The sequence below is a fragment of the Crinia signifera genome, chromosome 3, assembly GCF_055691185.1.
Source record: "Crinia signifera chromosome 3, ASM5569118v1, whole genome shotgun sequence".
Lineage (NCBI taxonomy): Eukaryota > Metazoa > Chordata > Amphibia > Anura > Myobatrachidae > Crinia > Crinia signifera.
Window position 1 is genome coordinate 253,549,432 of NC_139219.1, and position 21,888 is coordinate 253,571,319.

At 45.0% G+C, this 21,888-nt stretch overlaps 2 protein-coding genes across 5 annotated transcripts in view; one reads left to right on the forward strand and one right to left on the reverse strand.

The window, feature by feature from the left end:
* Nucleotides 1–21,888, forward strand: part of VEPH1 (ventricular zone expressed PH domain containing 1) — a 337,859-nt gene that overhangs the window by 19,254 nt on the left and 296,717 nt on the right. The gene's annotated exons all lie outside the window — the stretch shown is intronic.
* The window catches only part of LOC146062985 (uncharacterized), a 37,833-nt gene continuing 17,999 nt past the window's right edge, over nt 2,055–21,888 (reverse strand). The window contains exons 3-12 of the mRNA XM_083174991.1: nt 13,298–13,367; nt 11,987–12,087; nt 10,452–10,581; nt 10,086–10,176; nt 9,103–9,194; nt 6,681–6,769; nt 4,886–5,054; nt 4,567–4,654; nt 3,986–4,105; nt 2,055–2,680 (exon numbers count right to left, since the gene is read on the reverse strand). Coding sequence (XP_083031117.1) covers nt 2,628–2,680; nt 3,986–4,105; nt 4,567–4,654; nt 4,886–5,054; nt 6,681–6,769; nt 9,103–9,194; nt 10,086–10,176; nt 10,452–10,581; nt 11,987–12,087; nt 13,298–13,367 — 1,003 coding nt within the window. The 3' untranslated portion in view covers nt 2,055–2,627. The remainder of the gene's footprint in view (nt 2,681–3,985; nt 4,106–4,566; nt 4,655–4,885; nt 5,055–6,680; nt 6,770–9,102; nt 9,195–10,085; nt 10,177–10,451; nt 10,582–11,986; nt 12,088–13,297; nt 13,368–21,888) is intronic.

Consider the following 21,888-nt stretch of genomic DNA (forward strand, 5'->3'; position numbering starts at 1 on the left):
GCGCCCGCAGTGCGCCAGAGAGCAGCACATCATGTAGTGTTCCTGCTACGCTTCTTTTGCAGGGTGCCGCACCCTGCCCATTTTTTAAACATCTAAATGTGCCTTGCCCCTCCGCTGCCCCCCTCCATTCTGAGTGCTGACATGCCACTAAAAAATGTATTATCTGCGGCTCTTAGCTCTTCCAGCGGCCCCCACAGCTCTGACACGCCGCTGAACTCCTCTGCAGAGAGCGGCATGTCAGCTCTTCCAGCTGCCCTCCACGCGCTGACACGCCACTCTCAGCAGAGGAGTACAGCGGCGAGCCAGAGCTGTGGGGGCCGCTGGAAGAGCTAAGAGCCGCAGATAATACATTTTTTAGTGGCATGTCAGCACTCAGAATGGAGGGGGGCAGCGGAGGGGCAAGGCACATTTAGATGTTTAAAAAATGGGCAGGGTGCGGCACCCTGCAAAAGAAGCGTAGCAGGAACACTACATGATGTGCTGCTCTCTGGCGCACTGCGGGCGCGGGTGTTTGCCGGTTGGCTACTGATAACTGTGGAGATGTGGGAGTGCCCATGTCATGGCAGCGTCCATTAACCCCAAGAATTTAATGTTTATCCCTGACCACTGGCTTAGAAATAGGGCTTACATCGCCCTGTGTTTATGCTCAATAAGACCTGGGGCCAAATGTAATAGGGTGAGAGTTTCAGAAAGTGAGAGATTTTAGGAGAGTTTTCTCATGTTTTTGAAAGCAGCAATCAATTACCTGGCAAAATCAACCTGATTTTGCCAGGTAATTGATTGCTGCTTTAAAAAACATGGGAAAAGTCTCCCAAAATCTCTCACTTTCTGAAACTCTCACCCTATTACATTTGGCCCCAAATCTTTTGTGTATAGAGCAGAATTTGAGCGCTAGGGACAGTGTATTGTGCTTATACACAGGTGGCTGCCTTCTGGAAGAGGGTTGCCGCCCTCAATACAGAAAGATACAAGAAAAAAGAACCAGTGGGCGTCTCCTGTATACAAATATACAATTTATTAAACAAATATTAAATAAAACATAACAGTAAACATAACAACATGAATAAAAAGTAATGAATAAATTGTATGCATGCACTATTAATTTAAAAGGCCATATCAATGCTTTCGCATGAAAATGAAAAAATAAAAATATAAGATGTAACAAATAGTTACCAAGTCCTAGATTGGACAATTGGGCAGATGTGGCAGTCACACAATAGGGAATATTCCCAAGGTACAATCTGTGGTATTCGATAATTTGTAATCCTCCCGGAATGGGTAAATGGTGGAAAGATGGATTTATTTCCCCTTCAGATGCAGGTGACCGTAGGTATTGCAAGGTGCTTTGGTCACTTCACCAGGGATTTTAACACCGTCTCTCACAGGTCTACAGTGTGTACTGTGATGTTGGATGTACACACTTGGCCGATTGCCCTGCCTTGGTGCGCAATCTCCAGCTGCTGCACCGGCCAGCAAGCCGACTGCAGGCTGAAGTGCACTGTCTCTGGCGGGCACAGGCTCCGTGTAGACACGCGCTGCTGTTTGAAGCAGGCTAGCTGGTCCCGGTCCTCCGGGTAACAGCGGCGGCAAAAGGGGCACTTGGTGCTGCTAGCAAGTGTAAGTCAGAGTGCGGAGGGGGGATTTGATTAGAGATGATTGCTCCCAGTCTGCCCCTTGTGTCCTCAGCTGCCAAAATTTGAAAAACTCCTCTAAAAAGATGCGTTTCCACCATTCACCCATCTTTCCACCATTCACCCATTCCGGGAGGATTACAAATTATCGAATACCACAGATTGTACCTTGGGAAGATTGTGTGACTGCCACATCTGCCCAATTGTCCAATCTAGGACTTGGTAACTATTTGTTACATCTTATATTTTTATTTTTTCATTTTCATGCGAAAGCATTGATATGGCCTTTTAAATTAATAGTGCATGCATGCAATTTATTCATTACTTTTTATTCATGTTGTTATGTTTACTGTTATGTTTTATTTAATATTTGTTTAATAAATTGTATATTTGTATACAGGAGGCGCCCACTGATCTTTTGTGTGCCTGATGTAAATATTATATATATACTGTACTATATCTGCAGAGAGGAACGCATCTTGCAACATGTGTAACGGGTGATAATACACTATTATGTCGTGGATTAGTTTGAGCATCAATTACATTCATCATGTGCTAAACTGCATATTAGGCCTATAATATTAAGGTATCTCCCTTATCTTCTCTCTTCAAGCTGCTATTAATGATTTAAATCTTAATAAAGCATATGATTTACCATGGCAACAACAGTTACATGATGCATGCTATGGTAAAAATATTGGTCAGACTGTGGGAACAGCCATGCTCTGACCAATCAGAGCGCTTCCATTAATAAGCATGACTATAGTGGGAGCAATAAGTACTATTGCTATAGGCCCAGATTCTTAGAAGGGACCTGGAACCATGTTCTAAAGTTGTATACCATTACCACCCAACATCCCAGTGCAACATTTTTTATGTGTATGGACTTTAAAATCTGGACTTAGACATGTAATTGTGTAAAAAGAAAGGTTTATTTGGTAGCAGGAGTTTCTTCTCATAGTGATGAGAGCTAGGTGGTCCAACTCCTTGCCAAGTTTAAAAAACTTTAAAGGTAGATGTCAAGTAACGGCCTTCACGTGCTGCTGTAACTAAGGAATTAAATAAAAACAAGGATAGAACATTAAAATACAAAAAGGTGGCAAACTTTTGTTACATAGATATCTACTACATCCATTTACTGCACTAATCCAAAAATCTAAATATATAAAAGGCTAACTACTCCTCACCTCTATGAGGTGAAGTACTGCCAGTGACCACTAGAGGCCACTTGACAAACCAAATCACTCCTTTGTGTGCTAAAATATGTCATAACAGAAAGTGAAAGAAATGTGTGCAGGGACACTGATCTGGATATTTGTTTATTTCATTATTTACAGTTTCTTATACTGAATACTGCATATTCCGTTGCGCTTTACAGTTGGAAACAGTGATAAAACAAACTGACATAGAGGTAGGAGGGCCCTGCTCGCAAACTTATGGTGAGAAGGAGCTTTGAAGACAGATTGGAGTTAGGAGCAGATAGGGACTTGGGGTGGGGAGGAAGGTGGTTTGCTAAAAATTGTCACAACTCAAAGTGACAGTATGTTGCAGAGACTGTCATTTTGATTGGCTTTTAACTAGGAACTAATATTATTCATAATGCAAACAATGCTAATAATCAGTTATAATAGCAGACAAAGTACTTCTTACACTATATACTGTATGTCAACTGACATTTACATATTGGGGCATGCGCAACTGGTGCCCATGGTATTAGATGGTTATACAGTAAATGACAGCAAAAATAAGGGACTGGTGTGAGTGGCCACATCTTCTTTGTAAAATTACTACGGAATATGTGTGCTCTATAGAAATAAAACTGGTATTTATATTTAAACAACAGTTTTTCTCCAGAGAGCTCATCTATATATTCTACAGTCTGTCCTATCACTAACATGAATGCACAGTGTGATGTGGGCGCATGCTATTAGGAAGACGGAACCAGGGCCATAACATAGAAGGAGAGGAGGATGTGTATCCAAACTGCTGGGAATGTGGCAAGTATGGGTTTGGTACAAAGTGGGCGTATGACACTGTGGGGGCAGAGTTGGACAAGACAGAGCGGAGGTCCGCAGTGGACAGAGACAGGTGGGGTAAAGCAGACTGTGCCCATCAACCTGCAGCCAAATTTATTAGGCCCCTAAGAATTTTGAGTATATCAGTTTATGTGACTTCAGGGACCTATACAAAGGTCTATTACAAGATGTCACCATCATGTAATGAAATTGGCTGAATGTTGAACTTTCATGCATAATCATACCGCATTTCCATTTGTCACAAAATAATTGTTGCATGTCTCTGTTATAGCTATCCACTTAACTCCAAGTCCCCCCATCTGGGTATGTATACAGTACCTGCGCGCTGGCTTCCGGTAGGCTTCTGTCTCTGAGGTGGCTTCGGCAAAAACCTGTTGTTTATTTTGGGTAATGCTGCTTTGGCTCCATTAGTGCTTTTCTTCAGCATGATTTTATTTCCTGTGGAATATAGATAAAAATAATTAGCAAAAATATAAAATGAATACTATTTATACAACATTACTGTAATTCTGTATTCAGTCTCCCACATCTGTCCAAAGGGCATTGATTTGCAGCAGTTTCTACATCTGCCGAAAGTTAAAAGTATTACAGTGTATTTTCCTTCCTGCCACAAAGTGAGACTGCAGATGCAGTGGTAAAATGATCAAAACGGTTTTCTCCCCCCTCCAGGTTCCCCTATAATATACCCTACTGTCCTTATGAACTCTCCTTTTATGATGAGTAATGTCTTAAATTATGCAATAAATTCATTAACAAAAGAGTGCGCCCAAAAAGCGTTTTTTTCTTTCTTTGTCAGCCTCTTCTCTGACAAAAAAAACCCCAGTGTATCCCCTATAATATACCCTACTGTCCTTATGAACTCTCCATTTATGATGAGTAAATATTAAACTGATCCTTACCTTCCCTGGTGTAATTCTTTGGGAAACGGCAATCGGTTCCATGGACGATGTTCTTTTCCATACCCTTTTTGGAGATTGGTAGTTGCTGCTGGTGGTTAGAAGTAAAATGAAGAAAAGTAAATAGGATGGAATAGGAAAATGTCAGTAGAAGTGAAAAGGAGAACACAGGCTATCTGGGTTATGGGTAATAATAGCTGCATCTGTAGTTTATGTGCAGTAGATGAGATGCCTTTAAAACCGTATAAGAAAGGACATTTAGTGAGTGAGAGAAACATGGGAATGTATCCTCATTATTACATTAATGTATCCGGTCTCTTACCTCAAGACCAACCGCCACATTATTCTTTTCCACAGGTAGAATTGGAGAGGTGGAAAACTTGATGTCAAAGTAGTCATAATAGATGTTCTTTAAATTGTTTATGTAGTCACTGTCACAACTCTTGGGGCTGGTCAGTTCTTCATCCTCCGATTCCTCAGTAACCATTTCCCTAATAAATAAAATAACAGAGGATCAAACCAGTCCCATCACTTCCCACAGTCCTTCCTCTTTACAGATCCACCCATGCTGGAAGCCTTCATGCTGCTGCTTATGACATAACCATGCCTAGGGATACATAAAGAGTCACATAGTAACATAGTAGGTAAGGGTAAATAAAGATGTTCCTTCATCAAGTTCAACCTGTTTTTAATAGCTCATTAGAGTAACTTCTAGATGTGATATCCTCCACCAGGATTATACACTTTGATTCCATAATCAGGTTAACTGGTGTGTTAGGTTGGCACTATTTTGCCCGAAGCGCCCTTCCCTAGACCATAGAGTGTTGCTTATAGCCCTGAATGTTATTAGCCACCAAGGCCTAAATAGTACCTTATACAGTGGCACAATCACAGTCTCGTCCCTTGCTTTCATACCACTTTTTATACAGGCTACAATTATTGGCTTATTGGCTGCTCCCTGGCAGTGAGCACTGCACCCAAGTTTATTATAAATTTGTAATTCAAGATTCTTTTACATTTCTGCTCCTCACGCTACCCTATTTAGATTTTAGGTAGGACATTGGTTATGTCTCCCAAGATGCATGAATTTACATTTAGCAACATTGAAACACGCCTTCCATTTATCTGCCCACTCCTCAAGTCTGTCCATGTCCCTCTGTAGCATGGATACATCCTGACCCATCTTCTTCAACCTGCACAATTTAGTATCATCCGCGAAGATGGACACTTTGCTTAATAGTCCATCCTCAAAATCATTGACACATGTTAAATAGTGGCCCTAGCACCAACTCCTGAGGTACAGCACTTAGTATACTATAGGAACCCAATTTGATAAAGCACCATTTATAACCACTCTCTGTTCTCTGTCTAGCACCAGTTTTTTACCCATATACAAATTAATTTCCCTAATCCCAATTCCTCCATTTCCTGGATCAGTCTCTTATGTGGCACCACGTTGAAGGCCTTTGCAAAATCCAGGTATACTAAGTCGACTGCATCGCCTTCACCCAGGTTCATACTTGCTTCATCATAGAAACTAATCAGGTGTGTTTGGCACGAGCGGTCCCTTACAAACCCATGTTGGTTCCCGGATGAGTAACATGTGCAGCGATTTACAGAACTGTCCATTTCTTAGTGGTGTGAATTAAATAAATCCTACCAGAGAAATGAAATATTCTGCAGGGCAGTTATGTACATTTCACACCTCTCTAGCTTTGCCTCTAGACCTGACAATGGCATTGATTGGCTTTGGCCATACTTACAATTTGCGGTTTGGAAATGTTACTTTTAGGCAGGACTGCAATTGATAACATAATGCCAATAATTGCAGCATTACATTGAGGGTTTGCAGCCATTGCTATGTAATATGCCATTTGTAACGTCTACCTGATGTACCTAATGGTATGAATGTGACTTTTCCAGCATCCGTGAGTGATGTTACTGTGATATTTAGAAATTTACAAAGCAAACGTGTTCTCTGTGAGCCTCCCCAGACAACATAACAGTGAAAGATGTTTCATTATCTCTTTCCTGGTTTCTTACTTCAATTTTCCAAATCACTACATAGATCCACCCTGGCATGGCAATGCATTTACACTCCCAGTCTCCTCTCTTACCTGTAGTGGTCCTGATTCCTATACAGGATGTCCTGCAACTCTGGCCTCCAGATAGTAGCTGCATCTCGTTCTTCCAGCAAGTGTTCCTCCTAAAAGTAGTAGTGTGTGAGTATAGCACAGAATTAGATGAAAGTCAGTAGAAATTCACACATAGGAAGAACAAATTTGTAAGCCTGATGAGCCTAAAATACATATTTATTATTGGGATTTTCAGGATTTACCCCAAAAACGATTATGGATCCCCAGGATGGAGAGACCACAGCAGATATCTCTGCACTGACCTCTACAGTGGGGGTGTACACTTGTTGGCCAGTATGAGTTTACAGCTTCGCCTGTGCCTAGGGTTGCCACGTCTCCCGGATTTCCGGGATTCTCCCGGAATCGGTGCCAACCCTCCAGGAGGCTTTTTCTGTTTCCCGAATTTCGGGATTGTCCCGGAATCCGGATGATTTAAAAAGCCTCTACAGCCTCCACGAGTCCCCGTTTGTGTAGCGCCGCTCATCTGCCACCGCTGTAGAGCTGCCTGCTCCTACAGACACACTCGCAAGATGATGATGTCATCATCTCGCAATTCTTTGTCTGCAGAGGCAGCGGCGGTGTGGCCGGGCGGCATGTGGTGAGCTGCATGCTGCCTCTTCCAGCCTCACCGTCACTGCTGACAGATCAGCTGGGACTCACTCGTCCGGGACACACTGGTTAATGCTGTGTTACCCGCTGCATGCACATGGACTGGGGTGCAGGTAGCCAGGGCAGCCGAGAGGAATGTCGGGCACCGGTAAAATTTTGGGGACGTGGCCTAAGTGTGGGAGGTGTGGCCACCTCCCGCACTTAGGCCACACCCCCAAAATGTTTAGAGGCGGGTGAAAGAAACCTCTAAAAATGCTAAACTCGGCAGCACACACCTATAGCATGTGCTGTGCTGACAGTAGGCTCAGTATGAGCTCACTCGCTGTCAGTGAGACACTCATGTTGAGCCTGCTATCAGCACAGCACATGCTGTAGAAGTGTGTGCTACTGTTGCTACCTGAGAGGGACGGAGGGGGAAGGGAGGGGTCGGACCAGGGCCCTTGCAGGGCCCCTCCAGCAAGCCTGGGCCAGGGTAATTAGTACCCGCTCCCCCCCCCTCTCGGCTGCCCTGCAGGTAGCGCTGACTGTGTGTACAGTACAAGTGCTCCCAGTATAGTTTTGCTTGTGTCAGGTGTGTATAGCTACACACACCTGACACAACTATACTGGGAGCACTTGTACTGTACATGCATATACTGCAGGCTAAGATTTGGCTGCCAGCCAGGCCCCCTGTAGCAGAGGACTCACCCACTTTTTAAGAGACCACGCCCATTTTAAGAGGCCATACCCACTTTTCCGGGAGCGCGCGCACCTTCAGCGCTCACATTAAAGTGAGAGTGGGGGGATCTCCAGGAATCAATTATGTGTGAGGTGGCAACCCTACCTCTGCCTGACAGCTAACAACGGGTGCCGGACAGTTTCCCGACAGTCGGGATCCCGACAGTCGGGATCCTGACAGTCAAAACCCAGACACTCGGGGTCCCAACAGCCACCGCCTATTCTCCCTCTTGGGGGTCCATGGTCCCATAGAGGGAGAATAGAATAGGTGGTGAGCATAGCGAGATACCGAGCCTGCAAGGGGTTTTGTTGCGCTGGCCCCTGCTGTCTGAGTCCGGCCAGTCGGGATCCCGACGTCGGGCTAATGACTGTTGTGATCCCGACTGTCGGGACCATATACCACCACCCGCTAACACCATATTCAGGTGTTAGCTTATGGGTTACCTCTTGCTGGTTTTGCTACTGCCTGTTTGTACATGCAGTAGAGCAGATGAGGGGAAACTGGAAGCCTCACATATACAATCACTTCTCTCTGATCATCCTAATGGGCTCCTACTGTAGCCCCGGCCTATCCTGGTGACTAAATACATTTGGATTTAGAGATACACGAGTCAGATAAGGCTGAGAAAGAGGTCGCCGTCTATGAAAAATACAATATTATAAATATCTTCTTTTATTAGTCTGATAATTTTTTTCACGGGCAGTGCTGTCCTGTTCGGCACATCTATGATCAAAAGGCACCAAGGGGGCGATTCAGGCCAGGTCTGAATTCGCTCCCCCAGCCGATGTTTGGGGGTTTGCACATGCGCGATTATGCATGTTCCGCATGTTAGTGTGGGGACTCACTCAGCGGGGGAAGGCGTGCATTCAGAAGGGATACCAGCAGAGATAGCAAGCACTTACCTGCTCGCTAGGCAGAGAATATACGTTGCTTAGTGAGCAGGTCTGAATTGGGCCCCAAATTTCCAGTATTATATATTGCTGCACCTGTGTATAATGCCCACATGAACCCTTGGGATTATATATTTTGTGTGTAAATCTGTCCCTAGTACTAGCCAGTGCCACCTCAGCCAATTACCTCCACGCGCTCCACTGCCCAATGGTCATGATAAAAGCAGAATGGGGATGTTGGTTTCTTCTGCAGCTCAATAAGGGTGTTTATGTCAGCACCTGGAGAGAGATGTTTTACATAACATCATTATTCAGATAGCAGGCTCAGGATATACATACTGATACTTATGGTACATTGGGGCAGATGTATTAAGCCTTAACAAGAGATAAACGCAAGGGTGATAGAGAGATAAACAACCAGCCAATCACCTGCTAACTGCCATTTTACAGGCTGTGTTTGAAACAAGTCAGTAAGGAACTGATTGGCTGGATGTTTATCTCTCTTTATCACCCTTACATTCATCTCTTGTTAAGGCTTAATACATCTGCCCCATTGTAACAAGTAAAGGCTGGGACAATTAGGCATGTCATATTTATGTATAAATGTATGAGTATGTGTGTATGTACGGTTGGTGAAGTGAGGTATCCTTTATATGACATGCCACCATAAATCCATAAATTAAATATGCACTACATACACTTACTGAAAGGGTAAAGAAATGGGTGCCGGATGACGCTTCGACAGTGGGAATCCCGACAGTCAGTATCCCGACATCGGAATCCCGACTGCCGGTGCTCCGACAGGGGGATACCGATACACCGGGGCTATTCTGCCTTGTGGGGGTCCAAAACCCCCATAGTGGGAGAATAGAACCTGAGGCGAGCACAGCGAGCCCGCAAGGGGCTTCTTTGCGCTCGCCCCCCTGTCGGAGCACCGGCAGTCGGGATACTGACTGTCAGGATCCCCACTGTCGGAGGCGCATACCACACCCAAAGAAATGACCACATAGGGTTTTTCCACCTACAGAGTCAAAAGATTTGGGGAGGGGTGTGGGGGGTTATATTAGATTCCCTGTACCTTTTCCTCCCAGATTCTCCTCTCCTACACCTTCCCCCCCTTATGAACTCTCCCTTTATGATGCATATATAATACTGTACATTGTTTCTTACCGTCGTTTGTAGGAATATAGGGAATATGTGAATATGGTCTTCTACCATATATCCCATCAGAAGCTTGGCTTGCGGTCTGTCCCTGCTGATCCTGGTTGAAAGTAAATAAAGATAGGTAAGAAGCATGGGCTGGGAAAATATGGGCAGGAGAGATACGAGATATGGACAATACAGGGTCTAGGGGAATCTCTAGCTGTAGTTTATGTACAGTAAATAAGAGATGCCATAAAAGACATAAAAAAGGGACATATAGGGAGTGAGAGTATAATGGTAAAGGGACAGAAATAAACAGTTTAGCAATCAAAATGTAACTGGGTTTTACATGACTTGCAGTGGACATAAACATGCCTATTACACGCCTCTCACCTTCCAATCACCCACCACATGATCTTCTCTATGGTGAGTAGATTGGCCAATGCTCGGTAAGATGGAATACTTGTGGAGCTTGTTTTCACCTGCCCAGCTTCGGCCGATTGACGCATTAGATAGGTTTTCCCTAGCAGATAAAAAGACACAGAATGAAACCAGTCCCATTACTTCACTTTACACAATCGCGGCCCTTCTAGATCCATCTCGCACATGCTGTAAGCTTTTATTCTTTTGGGTATTATTTAGCCATGCCTAGAGGTACACAAGTGTACAAGCTAAATATACACTACGGGGCTTATGGAATTTATAGTAGAATGTACATGCAAGGTTCTTCCATAATGTGTGTAATATGCAGGGCCACACCACTTAGCTGGCTAATATTCTTTCCAAAATGTCCCAGAATGTGACCACTATATATCATCTATATGTGTGAAAGTGAATTAGAGCGAATTAGTGTGAAAAGGACAATATCGTACTAGTGTGTGTGGGCATTAAGTCCCGTGCAGCAATATTGTGCTCACTGTACTCATGTAAGTCTTGTGAAGCAATGTTAAGACAATGGTAAAACATAGGGCAGTATTCAATGAGAAACTTCACCGTGTGCAGCGAATCCTGTTTAGGATTCGCTGCACACTCGCTGTGTTCCGGAGGGCTGGCTGCTACTCGCTCTCTCCGTATTCGATGTCGGAGGGGCGAGTAGCCCCTCACGGCGAATCTTAACCCCTGCAGCGGACGAGCGTCCACAGCAGGGAGCCGTGGGACGGTGGCAGGCAGGGAGATTGAAGTTTCCCTGCCTGCCCCAGAACATATGTGGGGGGGAGGTGGGCTCCCCGGGACCCAGGCAGCACAAGCTGCCCCCCCCCCCCAGAGCCAGCAGGGGACTGGGTATATTCCCTGCTCCCGATCATGCATATGTAATGATCGGGTGCAGTGAATGTATGAATATCTAATGAGCGGCTCGGCTCCTGGCCCCCTGCTGGCTGCTCTGTGAAAAAAAAAAAAATGTTTTTTAAATGAAATATATATTCATGTGCTAAGCACGTGAATAAAAATAGCATGCCCTTTCACAGAATAAAATTCCTGATTTTTTTACACCAAAATTAAAACAAAAACCTTTTATTTTAAAAGTTCACATTCCACTTCTCCATGAAAAGATGGAGAATTACTACATGGAGAGACACGGCGAAAATCACTTAGAAAGACGGCGAAAATATCACATTGAATAGGGTGGTTCACTTTTGGAGAGCAAAATGCTCCTTCCAACGCGAAAATAGCACAAACTCGCCATAAAACACGGCAAATTTTTCTCATTGAATACTGCCCTGAGAGACTTGGACTAATTCTGATGTTTTGGTATTTGTGAGCTATATGCAAAAGCAGCCAGTATTTACCCTGCAGACAGGCAAAAAAAATAAATAAAAAAAAATAATGTATTTGACCCCTTGCATTACAACATGGTTTAGGTGCCAAGTTACTTGTTCTTTTCTTGCAACCTAGAACCATCCCCTTTGTTCTCTGGACTTCTCTCTCACCTGAAGCCCCTCTGTATCCCGTCACAGATGGTATCTTCCTGGCTATCAGGTAATAGAGTCTGGCTCGATGTTACCTCAGATTCTTTATTTATCAGTTCCTCCTATAAGAATAAGGTAACACAGATAAATGCTTCATCTGAAAAAAGGTAGTAAATAGGGAAGCGGTCATCTATTAGAATGAACTTAGGTCTACAGTCATTAGGTCGACCCCACTAGGTCGACTGGCAGGAAGGTCGACCTGACTTAAGGTCGACATGGGCCAAGGTTGACATGACTTAAGGTCGAATTTGCATAAAGGTCGACATGAGGAAGGTCGACTGGTCATAAGGTCGACATGGGGTTTTCACTGTTTTTTGAGCCGACATGTGCCGACAGGCGGTATTTCATGCCCTACCATCCACTAGGGTGTGGTGGGAGAATAAAATAGTGTGCCGGTGCGCAGCGAGGCACCGTGCCCGAAGCATTGCGAGCGTCCGATTCTCATTGCCAACTGTGTCCATGTTGACTGTGTCGACATTCGGATCAAAAAACAGTGAAAAACCCATGTCGACCTTATGACCAGTCGACCTTCCTCATGTCGACCTTTATGCAAATTCGACCTTAAGTCATGTCGACCTTGGCCCATGTCGACCTTAAGTCAGATCGACCTTCCTGCCAGTCGACCTAGTGGGGTCGACCTTATGACTGTAGACCTAAGTTCATTCTGACAGATGTCCCGATTCCAGTAAATAACCCACAGAGGTGTAGGACAGTCAGGGGAGTTGGTTGAATACTAGGTGGCTCTATCAGGCCCCCAATAATGAATGGTCTTGTTACATAAACCATGTAGAAACTAACCTTTCTGCATGTATATTGGTCTCATTAGTGATGAGAAATAGGCCCCTTTTGTAAAGTAAGAGAAACTAAGGACCTGATTCAGACGTGCTAGCAAGTCTGCAAATTTTGCAGATGGATAAAACCCTGTGCACTGCAAGTGGGGCAGATGTACAGAGAGTGTTAGATTTCGGGAAGTTATAATGTTTATGTGCAGGTTAAATATTGGCTGCTTTATTTTTACAATCCAATTTAGGGGGATATTCAATCCCCGTCGGGGAGATGCTCGCCGGGCCCTATTCAATGCTGTTTTTGCGAGGAGAAAGGGGTATCCATGACCTTTGTAATTAGGTGAGTCTTTCATTGGTGACTTCTAAATCATTTCTTGATTTTAGCTATTCAGCCAATGAAAACAAAAATACACTGTTCGCCATACAGAATAACGAGATATATTTTATATTTCAATTGGGATGTCCAGTTGCATTATACAAGCCTTACCAGTGCTTTCCTGGTGTCTGTGTCCTGTGTCTTCAGAATTTGAATTATTCTCCCAAATAGCTTGGGAATCCTGCTAAGAAAAGCAGAGTAGACTGTGGGCCAGATGCGCTAATCTTCAAAAAGTGTTAAAATGGAGAGTGATAAACAGCCAGTCAATTGTCAGACAGGATCTGGTTGGATGTTTATCACTCTCCAATTATACATTTTTAAAGCTTAGTGCATCTGGCCCTATATCACACAAATTGAATTGCAAAGTATTATTAAATTACTTCATGTAATGCCAGCCTTGATTGTACCATTTACATTTAGTGTACAAAAGAAATAATGGGTACGTTATGGGCGATTTGGGCTTCCCTTTTGCTGTACTGAGATGACTGACTGCACTATAATCAAGTGGAGCCTAGGTGTTTTATGACTTTCACTTGGTCATCTATATGTGTATTATTTTCCAAGTGAAGCCTATGTGCTTTATTGTTTTCCTATGGCAGCCTGTGTGCTTTATTTCCTAGTTGTGCAATGTTTGGGTTATTTTGTCCTATTTGTGCTAATCAGTGGCTGTTTTTACTTATGGGCTGCAGGACTGCAACCCCACCAGATAAAATCCACCACTGTGTTCTGAATAAGTGAAGCCAGATGCAGTCGGGGAGACTGCACTGGCTTCACTCTGATTGGCAGTTCCGTCTGCCAGTCACCCAAGGCAGTCCCATTGGGACGTGTTCCCTCCCTCCTGGATGGCTGCTACGGCTGCAGGCCAATAATGCACATGCGCAGGTTCCGGTGCCTGTCATCTGCTGTGTACAGGCGTCGGGTCCGTATTTTATTCTATGGACTGCTGCCGAAGCCTATGTACTTTATTATTTTCCTGCTTTATTATTGTCCTTTCATGTTGTTTGTGTGTGTGTTTTCTATTTTTCCTGCAAGGGCCAATGTGTTGTGTTGTTTTTGTTTGTTTTCCTGTCATGGGCAATTGTGTTTTATTACTAAGGATTCCATATTGAGTGATGCATAATGAAAAGGGAACCCACATTTACATAAGCATTACACCTAGAATGAATTATTACAAACAACACATCTAAAAATATTTATATCCATTATGCATGCTAAGAGTCCAGTTATAGGTCCACATTTAAATGAAATGTAATAAGATAATATAAATATGAGGCTTTATTCCACCAAGGAGTATCAAAAGCTGTATTCGCTTTCCAAAGAAATAAGGCTCAGATTAGCCTGTCTGAAAGAAAATGCCCCCTGGCAATTACACTACACAGAAAGTATGGTATAACTGTATATAGATTTTAACCCTGTATTGGTTTAGCATTCAGGCACCAAACAATGTTAAAAAAAATGAGCAGTGAGAATCTGCTGCTGCGAAGCGCGGCGTTCCAGATAAGAGGGAGTAGCCTGACTAAAAGGGGGCGTGACCTCGCTCGGATGACACTCATGCTGTCATAATTATGGGGGCAGGCCAGCACTCTAAGACTTCCTGGCCATGAATAGACACAAAGTGGAGTAGCGAGTGCCGGGGGCTTTCACAAAAACCACCACAAACACACCGCATATAGAAAGCGGCACCAACTTTGAATAACACTCAAATATTAATTGCATCAGTTATGTGCACTATAGGGCTTACGTAATAGCCTGTGAGCTGCACCTCGCTTTAGAAATTCCAGTGAATCTGCCCAACCTGTTTTTGCTGTTTAAAAATATTTCCCACAGTGTACAGCCCACATCTAAATGTATTTATATCCGATATGCTTTCCCTTGTGGGTCCTCATACTTTAGATCAGGGGTGGGCAATTATTTCAGCTTGGGGGCCACTTAATACTTCCAGCAGATATTCAAGGGCTACACTCCAGAAATAGGGGGTGTGGTCACTCAAAATGGGGTGTGTCTTTGAATATTTTGAAGCACACCATATACTCCTTTTACACATCATGCAACACAATAGTAGGCCCCTTATACTTGCCCCTTACATTAGTAATTCCACATACCAGCTCCCCCTTAGTGATTCCATACACCTGCCCCCATTAGTAATGCCACACATGTCCCTCACATTTCCACATACCAGCTGCGCCTTAGTTATTCCACACACCTTCCCCCATTAGTAATGCCACACACCTGCCCCTATTTAGATATTTTTTATGCCAATATTTAGATATTCCAAACACCTGCGCACCAGCCTTAACAAATAGTGCCGATTGCAGCCCTACGCAGTCACAGAGACTCATGTGGGCAAGAAGCGGGTCACATCTCCTGACTGACCCGGCGCTGCTGTAACTGTTCAAGCAAGGGTGGGTGGGAAACAACCAGCGCAAAGAATGAAACTTGCTGTGTGCAGGAGAAATGGGACGCAGATATATCGCTTGGTGCACAATTAAGACCTGGAGGATTGATGGTCTCCGGGGAAACCTACCAAGCTGCAATTTTGATATAGCGCCAGTTGCAGATCACAGAATATTGTATAGGCTGCTGTATCTGTGTCCGATGGCGGCTGTGTGTGTGCGCGCACGACTTAGTCCTTTGGCCTTTTGCGCCTGGTGCCGGCTGTGCACAGGCTCAGCGCTGGCTACACAGGACTATGCCGTGCGCACACACAGCCGCCATCAGACACACATACAGCGGTGCCGAGCGGCGGGACACCGAGATGCGACCCGCCTGTTGCCCACCCCTGCCTTAGACAGTCGGTAAACAGGGGCGTAACTATAGCACCGCAGCCCCCGCCACCGTGGGGGCTGCGGTGCTATAGTTAAACCCCCCCTCAATCCCCCGCAGACTTACCTATTGCGCTGGTCCCGGCGGCTCCGTTCTTCTGCTGAGGACCACCACAAAATGGCCGCCCCCATATAGCACACAGTTCTCTGAAACTGTCTGCTGTATGGGGGCGGCCATTTTCTGGTGGTCCTCAGCAGAAGAACGGAGCCGCCGGGACCAGCGCGATAGGTAAGGCTGTGGGGGATTGAGGGGGGGTTTGCATGGGCGGCGGGGTAGGGGTGCTCGGCGGGGGGGGGGGGCTCCCAAAACGTAGCTACGCCACTGTCTGTAAATACCCAGTTTGTTGTATCACTGGGGCAGATGTATTAAGCCTTAACAAGAGATAAATGCAAGGGTGATGAGGAGAGATAAACATCCAGCCAATCACCTGCTTACTGCCATGTTACAGGCTGTGTTTGAAAAAGTCAGTAAGGAGCTAATTGGCTGGACATTTATCTCTCTTTTTCACCCTTGCATTTATCTCTTGTTAAGGCTTAATACATCTGCCCCCACGTCTCCTATTGTAAAGTGCAATGGAATATGCTGCGCTATATAAGAAACTGTTAATAAATAATGGGTAAAGGGGCTTAGAGGAAGATACATACACCTGAATTTTCAATGAATTTCGTTTAGCAATGTGCATTTTTATTGCAAGTTGACTAGGCTAGTAAATAACATTGGAATTACAGCACTAATTTTTCTTTACCTTATTCACGGTGTCCATATTGTCCAGATGTCGCGGACACTGATCCGTCACAGTAAGGATGTTATTGTACTGTATACTAGTCTTCTCCTCGTCAGTAGCCATCCCAGCCGAGGGCTCATGCTGTATACTACTGGTCTTGTCCTCAGTAGCCATCCCAGCCGGGGGCTCATGCTGTATACTCCTGGTCTTGTCCTCAGTAGCCATCCTAGCCGGGGGCTCATCCTGTATACTCCTGGTCTTCTTCTCCTCGTCAGAAGCCATCCCAGCTGGGGGCTCATGCTGTATACTCCTGGTCTTGTCCACAGTAGCCATCCCAGCCGGGGGCTCATCCTGTATACTCCTGGTCTTGTCCTCTGTAGCCATCCCAGCCGGGGGCTCATCCTGTATACTCCTGGTCTTGTCCTCTGTAGCCATCCCAGCCGGGGGCTCATCCTGTATACTACTGGTCTTGTCCTTTGTAGCCATCCCAGCCGGGGGCTCATCCTGTATACTCCTGGTCTTGTCCTCTGTAGCCATCCCAGCCGGGGGCTCATCCTGTATACTACTGGTCTTGTCCTTTGTAGCCATCCCAGCCGGGGGCTCATACAGGCTCCATTCTACCTCTGGAATGGTGATTTTGTTCTCCTTTATGTCTAGGTGCTGGAGAATGGCATATATCACGGTTTGCAGGGCCCTGCAATTAATTCCTCCTGGCGTAGATGTATTAGTGGCTAATTGCGCCAACTCATTAAGGGTTATTACCCTTGCCATTATTTTAGTCCCTGATGTAGATCTATACCAGGTGATGAAATATAACTAGAAATTAGTTATATTGTTTTACTTTAGATCAAATCTATAGCAATAACTCACTATCAGAAAAATACAACCTCTCTCCTCTGTACCAACTGACGCACTGCTAGCCTCTGGCCACAACATGTGACATCACGAGTGGCAGTTGGTAGGCAGCAGCAGCAGCAGCATGGCACAGTGTAAACATATAAAGCGACAGTAACAGAAATTACATGAGGCTGTCCCTTGTTACCTGAGGGAAATACAGATGCCTGACTCCACAGTTTTGAATAAATCATTGTAAAATTAGTATCAGTTTAAGAAAAATAAATCCTTGTTCTAAGGTGCAGGCTTTATGGTGTTGGCTAATTTTAACCTAAAAGCCCATGTACACCTTATAGATATACTACTGGCACAAGTTATTTATATAGCACACACGTTCCACAGAGAATATCTGGCCAATCACATAACAGGTATAGCCCCGCTAGTAGACCTAGGTCAGATGGAGACAACCGGTGGCTCTCCAGTTGTAAAACTACACGCTTTGCCACAGTTTTACTAATAGGCAGCGTTAAAACTGTGGCACAGCATGCTGGGACTTGTAGTTTCACTACAGCTGGAGAGCCACAGGTTGCCTCCTCCTGACCTAGGAGTATTGGTCCTATTTTAAGCATCAAATGCTACTTCTAATATATTTGTTGCAGAATATAGATACTGGATTTGTGCTGTTGGTCCCAGCTATCATGGGTTGGGATCATTCGGTCGACCAAATGTTTTTCGACAGTCATTAGGTCGACACCATTAGGTCGACATGGCACAAGGTCGACAGGTGTCTAGGTTGACATGGGACAAGGTCTATACAGAAATTTGGTGAGAAAAAGATTGCGCTATAAGCAGCTTTTTAGTTACAGGTGATAGGGAAGAGAAGGTAACACCAGCCCTCTGACAGGATCACAATTGGAGGAAAAATACAGAGTGGAAAAAGCGCTATTGAAATATTCAATATTCAACTCGGGTGTAGGGGTATTTTTTCTCCAAATGGGACTAGGTCGACAGGTGTTTGTCAACATGGGTTAGGTCGACATGGGGTTTTTCACTGTTTTTTTTTTACCCAAATGTCGACACAGTCAACATGGACACAGTTTAAAGTGCACTGCATCCCCTCGCTGCGCTCGCAATGCTTCGGGCACGGTGCCTCACTACGCTCAACACACTCTTTTATTCTCCCACCACGCCCTAGTGGATGGTAGGGCATGGAATACCGCCTGTCGGCACATGTCGGCTTAGACAAAAGTGAAAAACGCCATGTCAACCTTTTGACTGTCGACTTAACACATGTCGACCCAGACACCTGTCGACCATGTTCCATGTCAACCTAGATACCTGTCGACCTTGAGCCATGTCGACCTTGAGCCATGTCGACCCAACGGTGTCTGCCTAATGACTTTCAATCAACATTAGGCTGACCATTCAACCGTATCCCGCTATCACACTGAACTGATCATGGTGCCAAATGTAAGAAGCAACAGCAAATCTGGAAAGAAATATATAGTACTTTTAGACACATCCTAGAATTTAGGCTGATGTGCTTTATATCATACTTGCCTACTTTTGAAAACTATTTTGAGGGAGATTTTAGCTTATAGTAGAATGTGCCGCTCTGCTGAGAGGTGTGTCATGCTCCACCCAGAGGGCGTGTCTAACTCCACCCATGGGCGTACCTATCACCACTAAGGGGCGTGTCCTGAAGTGGCAGATATGAGAGAGAGAGAGTGTTGAGTAAAGAAAGAGGGAGGGGAAACTCGCAGGTGAGATACTACTTGACTACAGAACAGGGGGTAGACAGACAGGGAAGGACATGGAGGGATGGGGACAAGGACCGACAGCACCATGTGGGGGCATAAATGGGCAGATAGACAAACATTATAAGAAAAAAAAGGAATAAGACTTCTACGTCCACATCTTTTACCTCTGCAGCCAATATTCATCCACAGAAAGGTTCAATCTCCTGACAGTAGAGCTACAAATCCTTCATACAAAGTTACGTGAAATTTGTGAGCACTGAGACAAATGTAACAGTTATCATATGCAACATCTGGATACAATATATTCAATTGGTATTTCACTTCAGAAGGTAAAACTTCCAGCTTCCAAATAGTAGTCGAGTCTATAAGATACTTTCCTATTATAAATGAATGATATGGAATTACTATTTGCACGCCTTCAGAGATGACGTTAAAAAGTAAATTTTATTTTTTCTTCACAATCCATCCATTAAAAAAAAAAAAAAGTCAAATCACCCTTTGCCAGCAAATAAGGTTTGTGATGCTATACATGATACTGTATGAGGACGGAGCCTAGTGGACTTCTACAATATTTGCAGGGAAGGGAAATTTCAAAAGAAGGGCAGGCAGTTATTCCAAAGAACCATTAGCTCTAGGATATGAGCAGAGCTGGGTAGATATTACCTCGGCTCCTGTAGCCGTATACTCTGTCCTTGTATGCTCTGGGATAGTAGCTCTGCTCTATTATCCCTATGTGTTGCTCCATGCTAGTTCCTCCTACTAGCGGTCTCTGCTAATCCAGTTATTATTATTATTATTATTAACAGCTTCGTATACAGCACACACATATTCTGCAGCGCTGTACAGAGAATTCTCTATATGAACACTCCCATCAGTCCCTGCCTCAGTGGAGCTAACAATCTATATTCCCTACCACATGCACACACACACACACATTCTAGGGTTAGTTTTGTTGGGAGCCATTCCTCCCACAATGTTTGGATTGTGGGAGGAAACCGGAGTACCCGGAGGAAACCCACACAAATAGGGGAGAATATACAAACTCCGCACAATTAGGGAATCAAACCCATGACCTTAGTGCTGTGAGGCAGTAATGCTACCATTACACCATCCGTACTGCCCCCTACCCTTTTCACTGCTGGTTGTTCCATTCGGTATTCCGGTCCCCACAGACATGCAATTTGTAGAACAACTATAGACAGGCAGGCAGGCTGTGGGTATAGACAGACAGATAGGTTGGGGAGTGCTAACCATCAGCCTACCTATGTGGCGCTGTCCTAGCACATTCTGTCAGCCCCTTTCTACCCTCCACCAAGCAGCTTTGGGCAGTAGCAACGACTCCGCCTCCCATCCAGGTATGGGCCCCAAACCGCATGGCACTACTATTTATAAAAAAATAAATACAATGTATTCAAAAGGGTACAGCAGACCCATAAGCCGTGTACACACGGCTGCAATAGGCTGTTCAGCTCCCTGCTGTTGGTGGTGATGCTGCTGCCGGGCCACCTGCCTCCCTGCCACTGGTGACAATGTTGCCGGTTCTTTACTTACAACAAGCAGCTCCTCAGGTTCTCCCATAGTCCATGCCCACCATTACCCACAACCCCGTGGTGGACGTCCTATACATAAAATGTTGGCTGCACTATGACATTGCACCGGTATTCCGGACTTGCATATACCCACTGCGCAGTCAAGATTTTTAGAGAGCAAAACGGTGTAAATTGGGAGGACCTGGAAGATTTGTGGGGCAGTGTATGTATATCACCCCCTCACATCCAACCCTTATATACATACTGTATATGCCTAACCCCCCAAATCTATTATACATTTATGACTATCAGACCCCCACATCTATTATACATACATAAATATATGACTATCAGCCCCCACATTCATTATGCATAACTATCACCCCCCCTCCCCACACACACACCCATTATACATACATGACTATCAGCCCCCCATATATCTATTATACATACATACATGACTATCAGCCCCCACATCCATTATACATAGCTATCACCCCCCCCCCACATTCATTGTTCATACATGACTATTAGCCCCCCACATCAATTATAGATACATGACTATAAGTATCACCCCCCCACCCCCACACACACACACATCCATTACATATATTACTAACAGGCCCCTCACATCCATTATACACATATAGCTGCCTATCACTAACCCACGATGGCTGGGAAGATCCGGTCCCCGGCGAGGACGCTCACGCTGAGCTCTGTCCTTGTTTCCCATGTGGGCAGGACAGGTACAGTCAGCCAGCCAGGCAGATGAGGAAGCCGGGGATGGTGGGGGCGGAGCATCCTCCTCTTCCCTGCAGAGAGCGCAGTCACGGAGCTGCTGTGCATCTGAAGGGCGGAGGTTCCCCAGCTGTCATCCCATCAATCAGTGGCTGCCGCTGCCGCTGCCGCACCTCGGGTCTTCTCCCTGCCGCCCTCCTACTTGGCGATTCCCGCTCACGCTGTTGCTCAAGGGCACCAATACCCATACAGCCCCGCGCTGGCTGACACAATGATGTAACAACGTCGCGCATA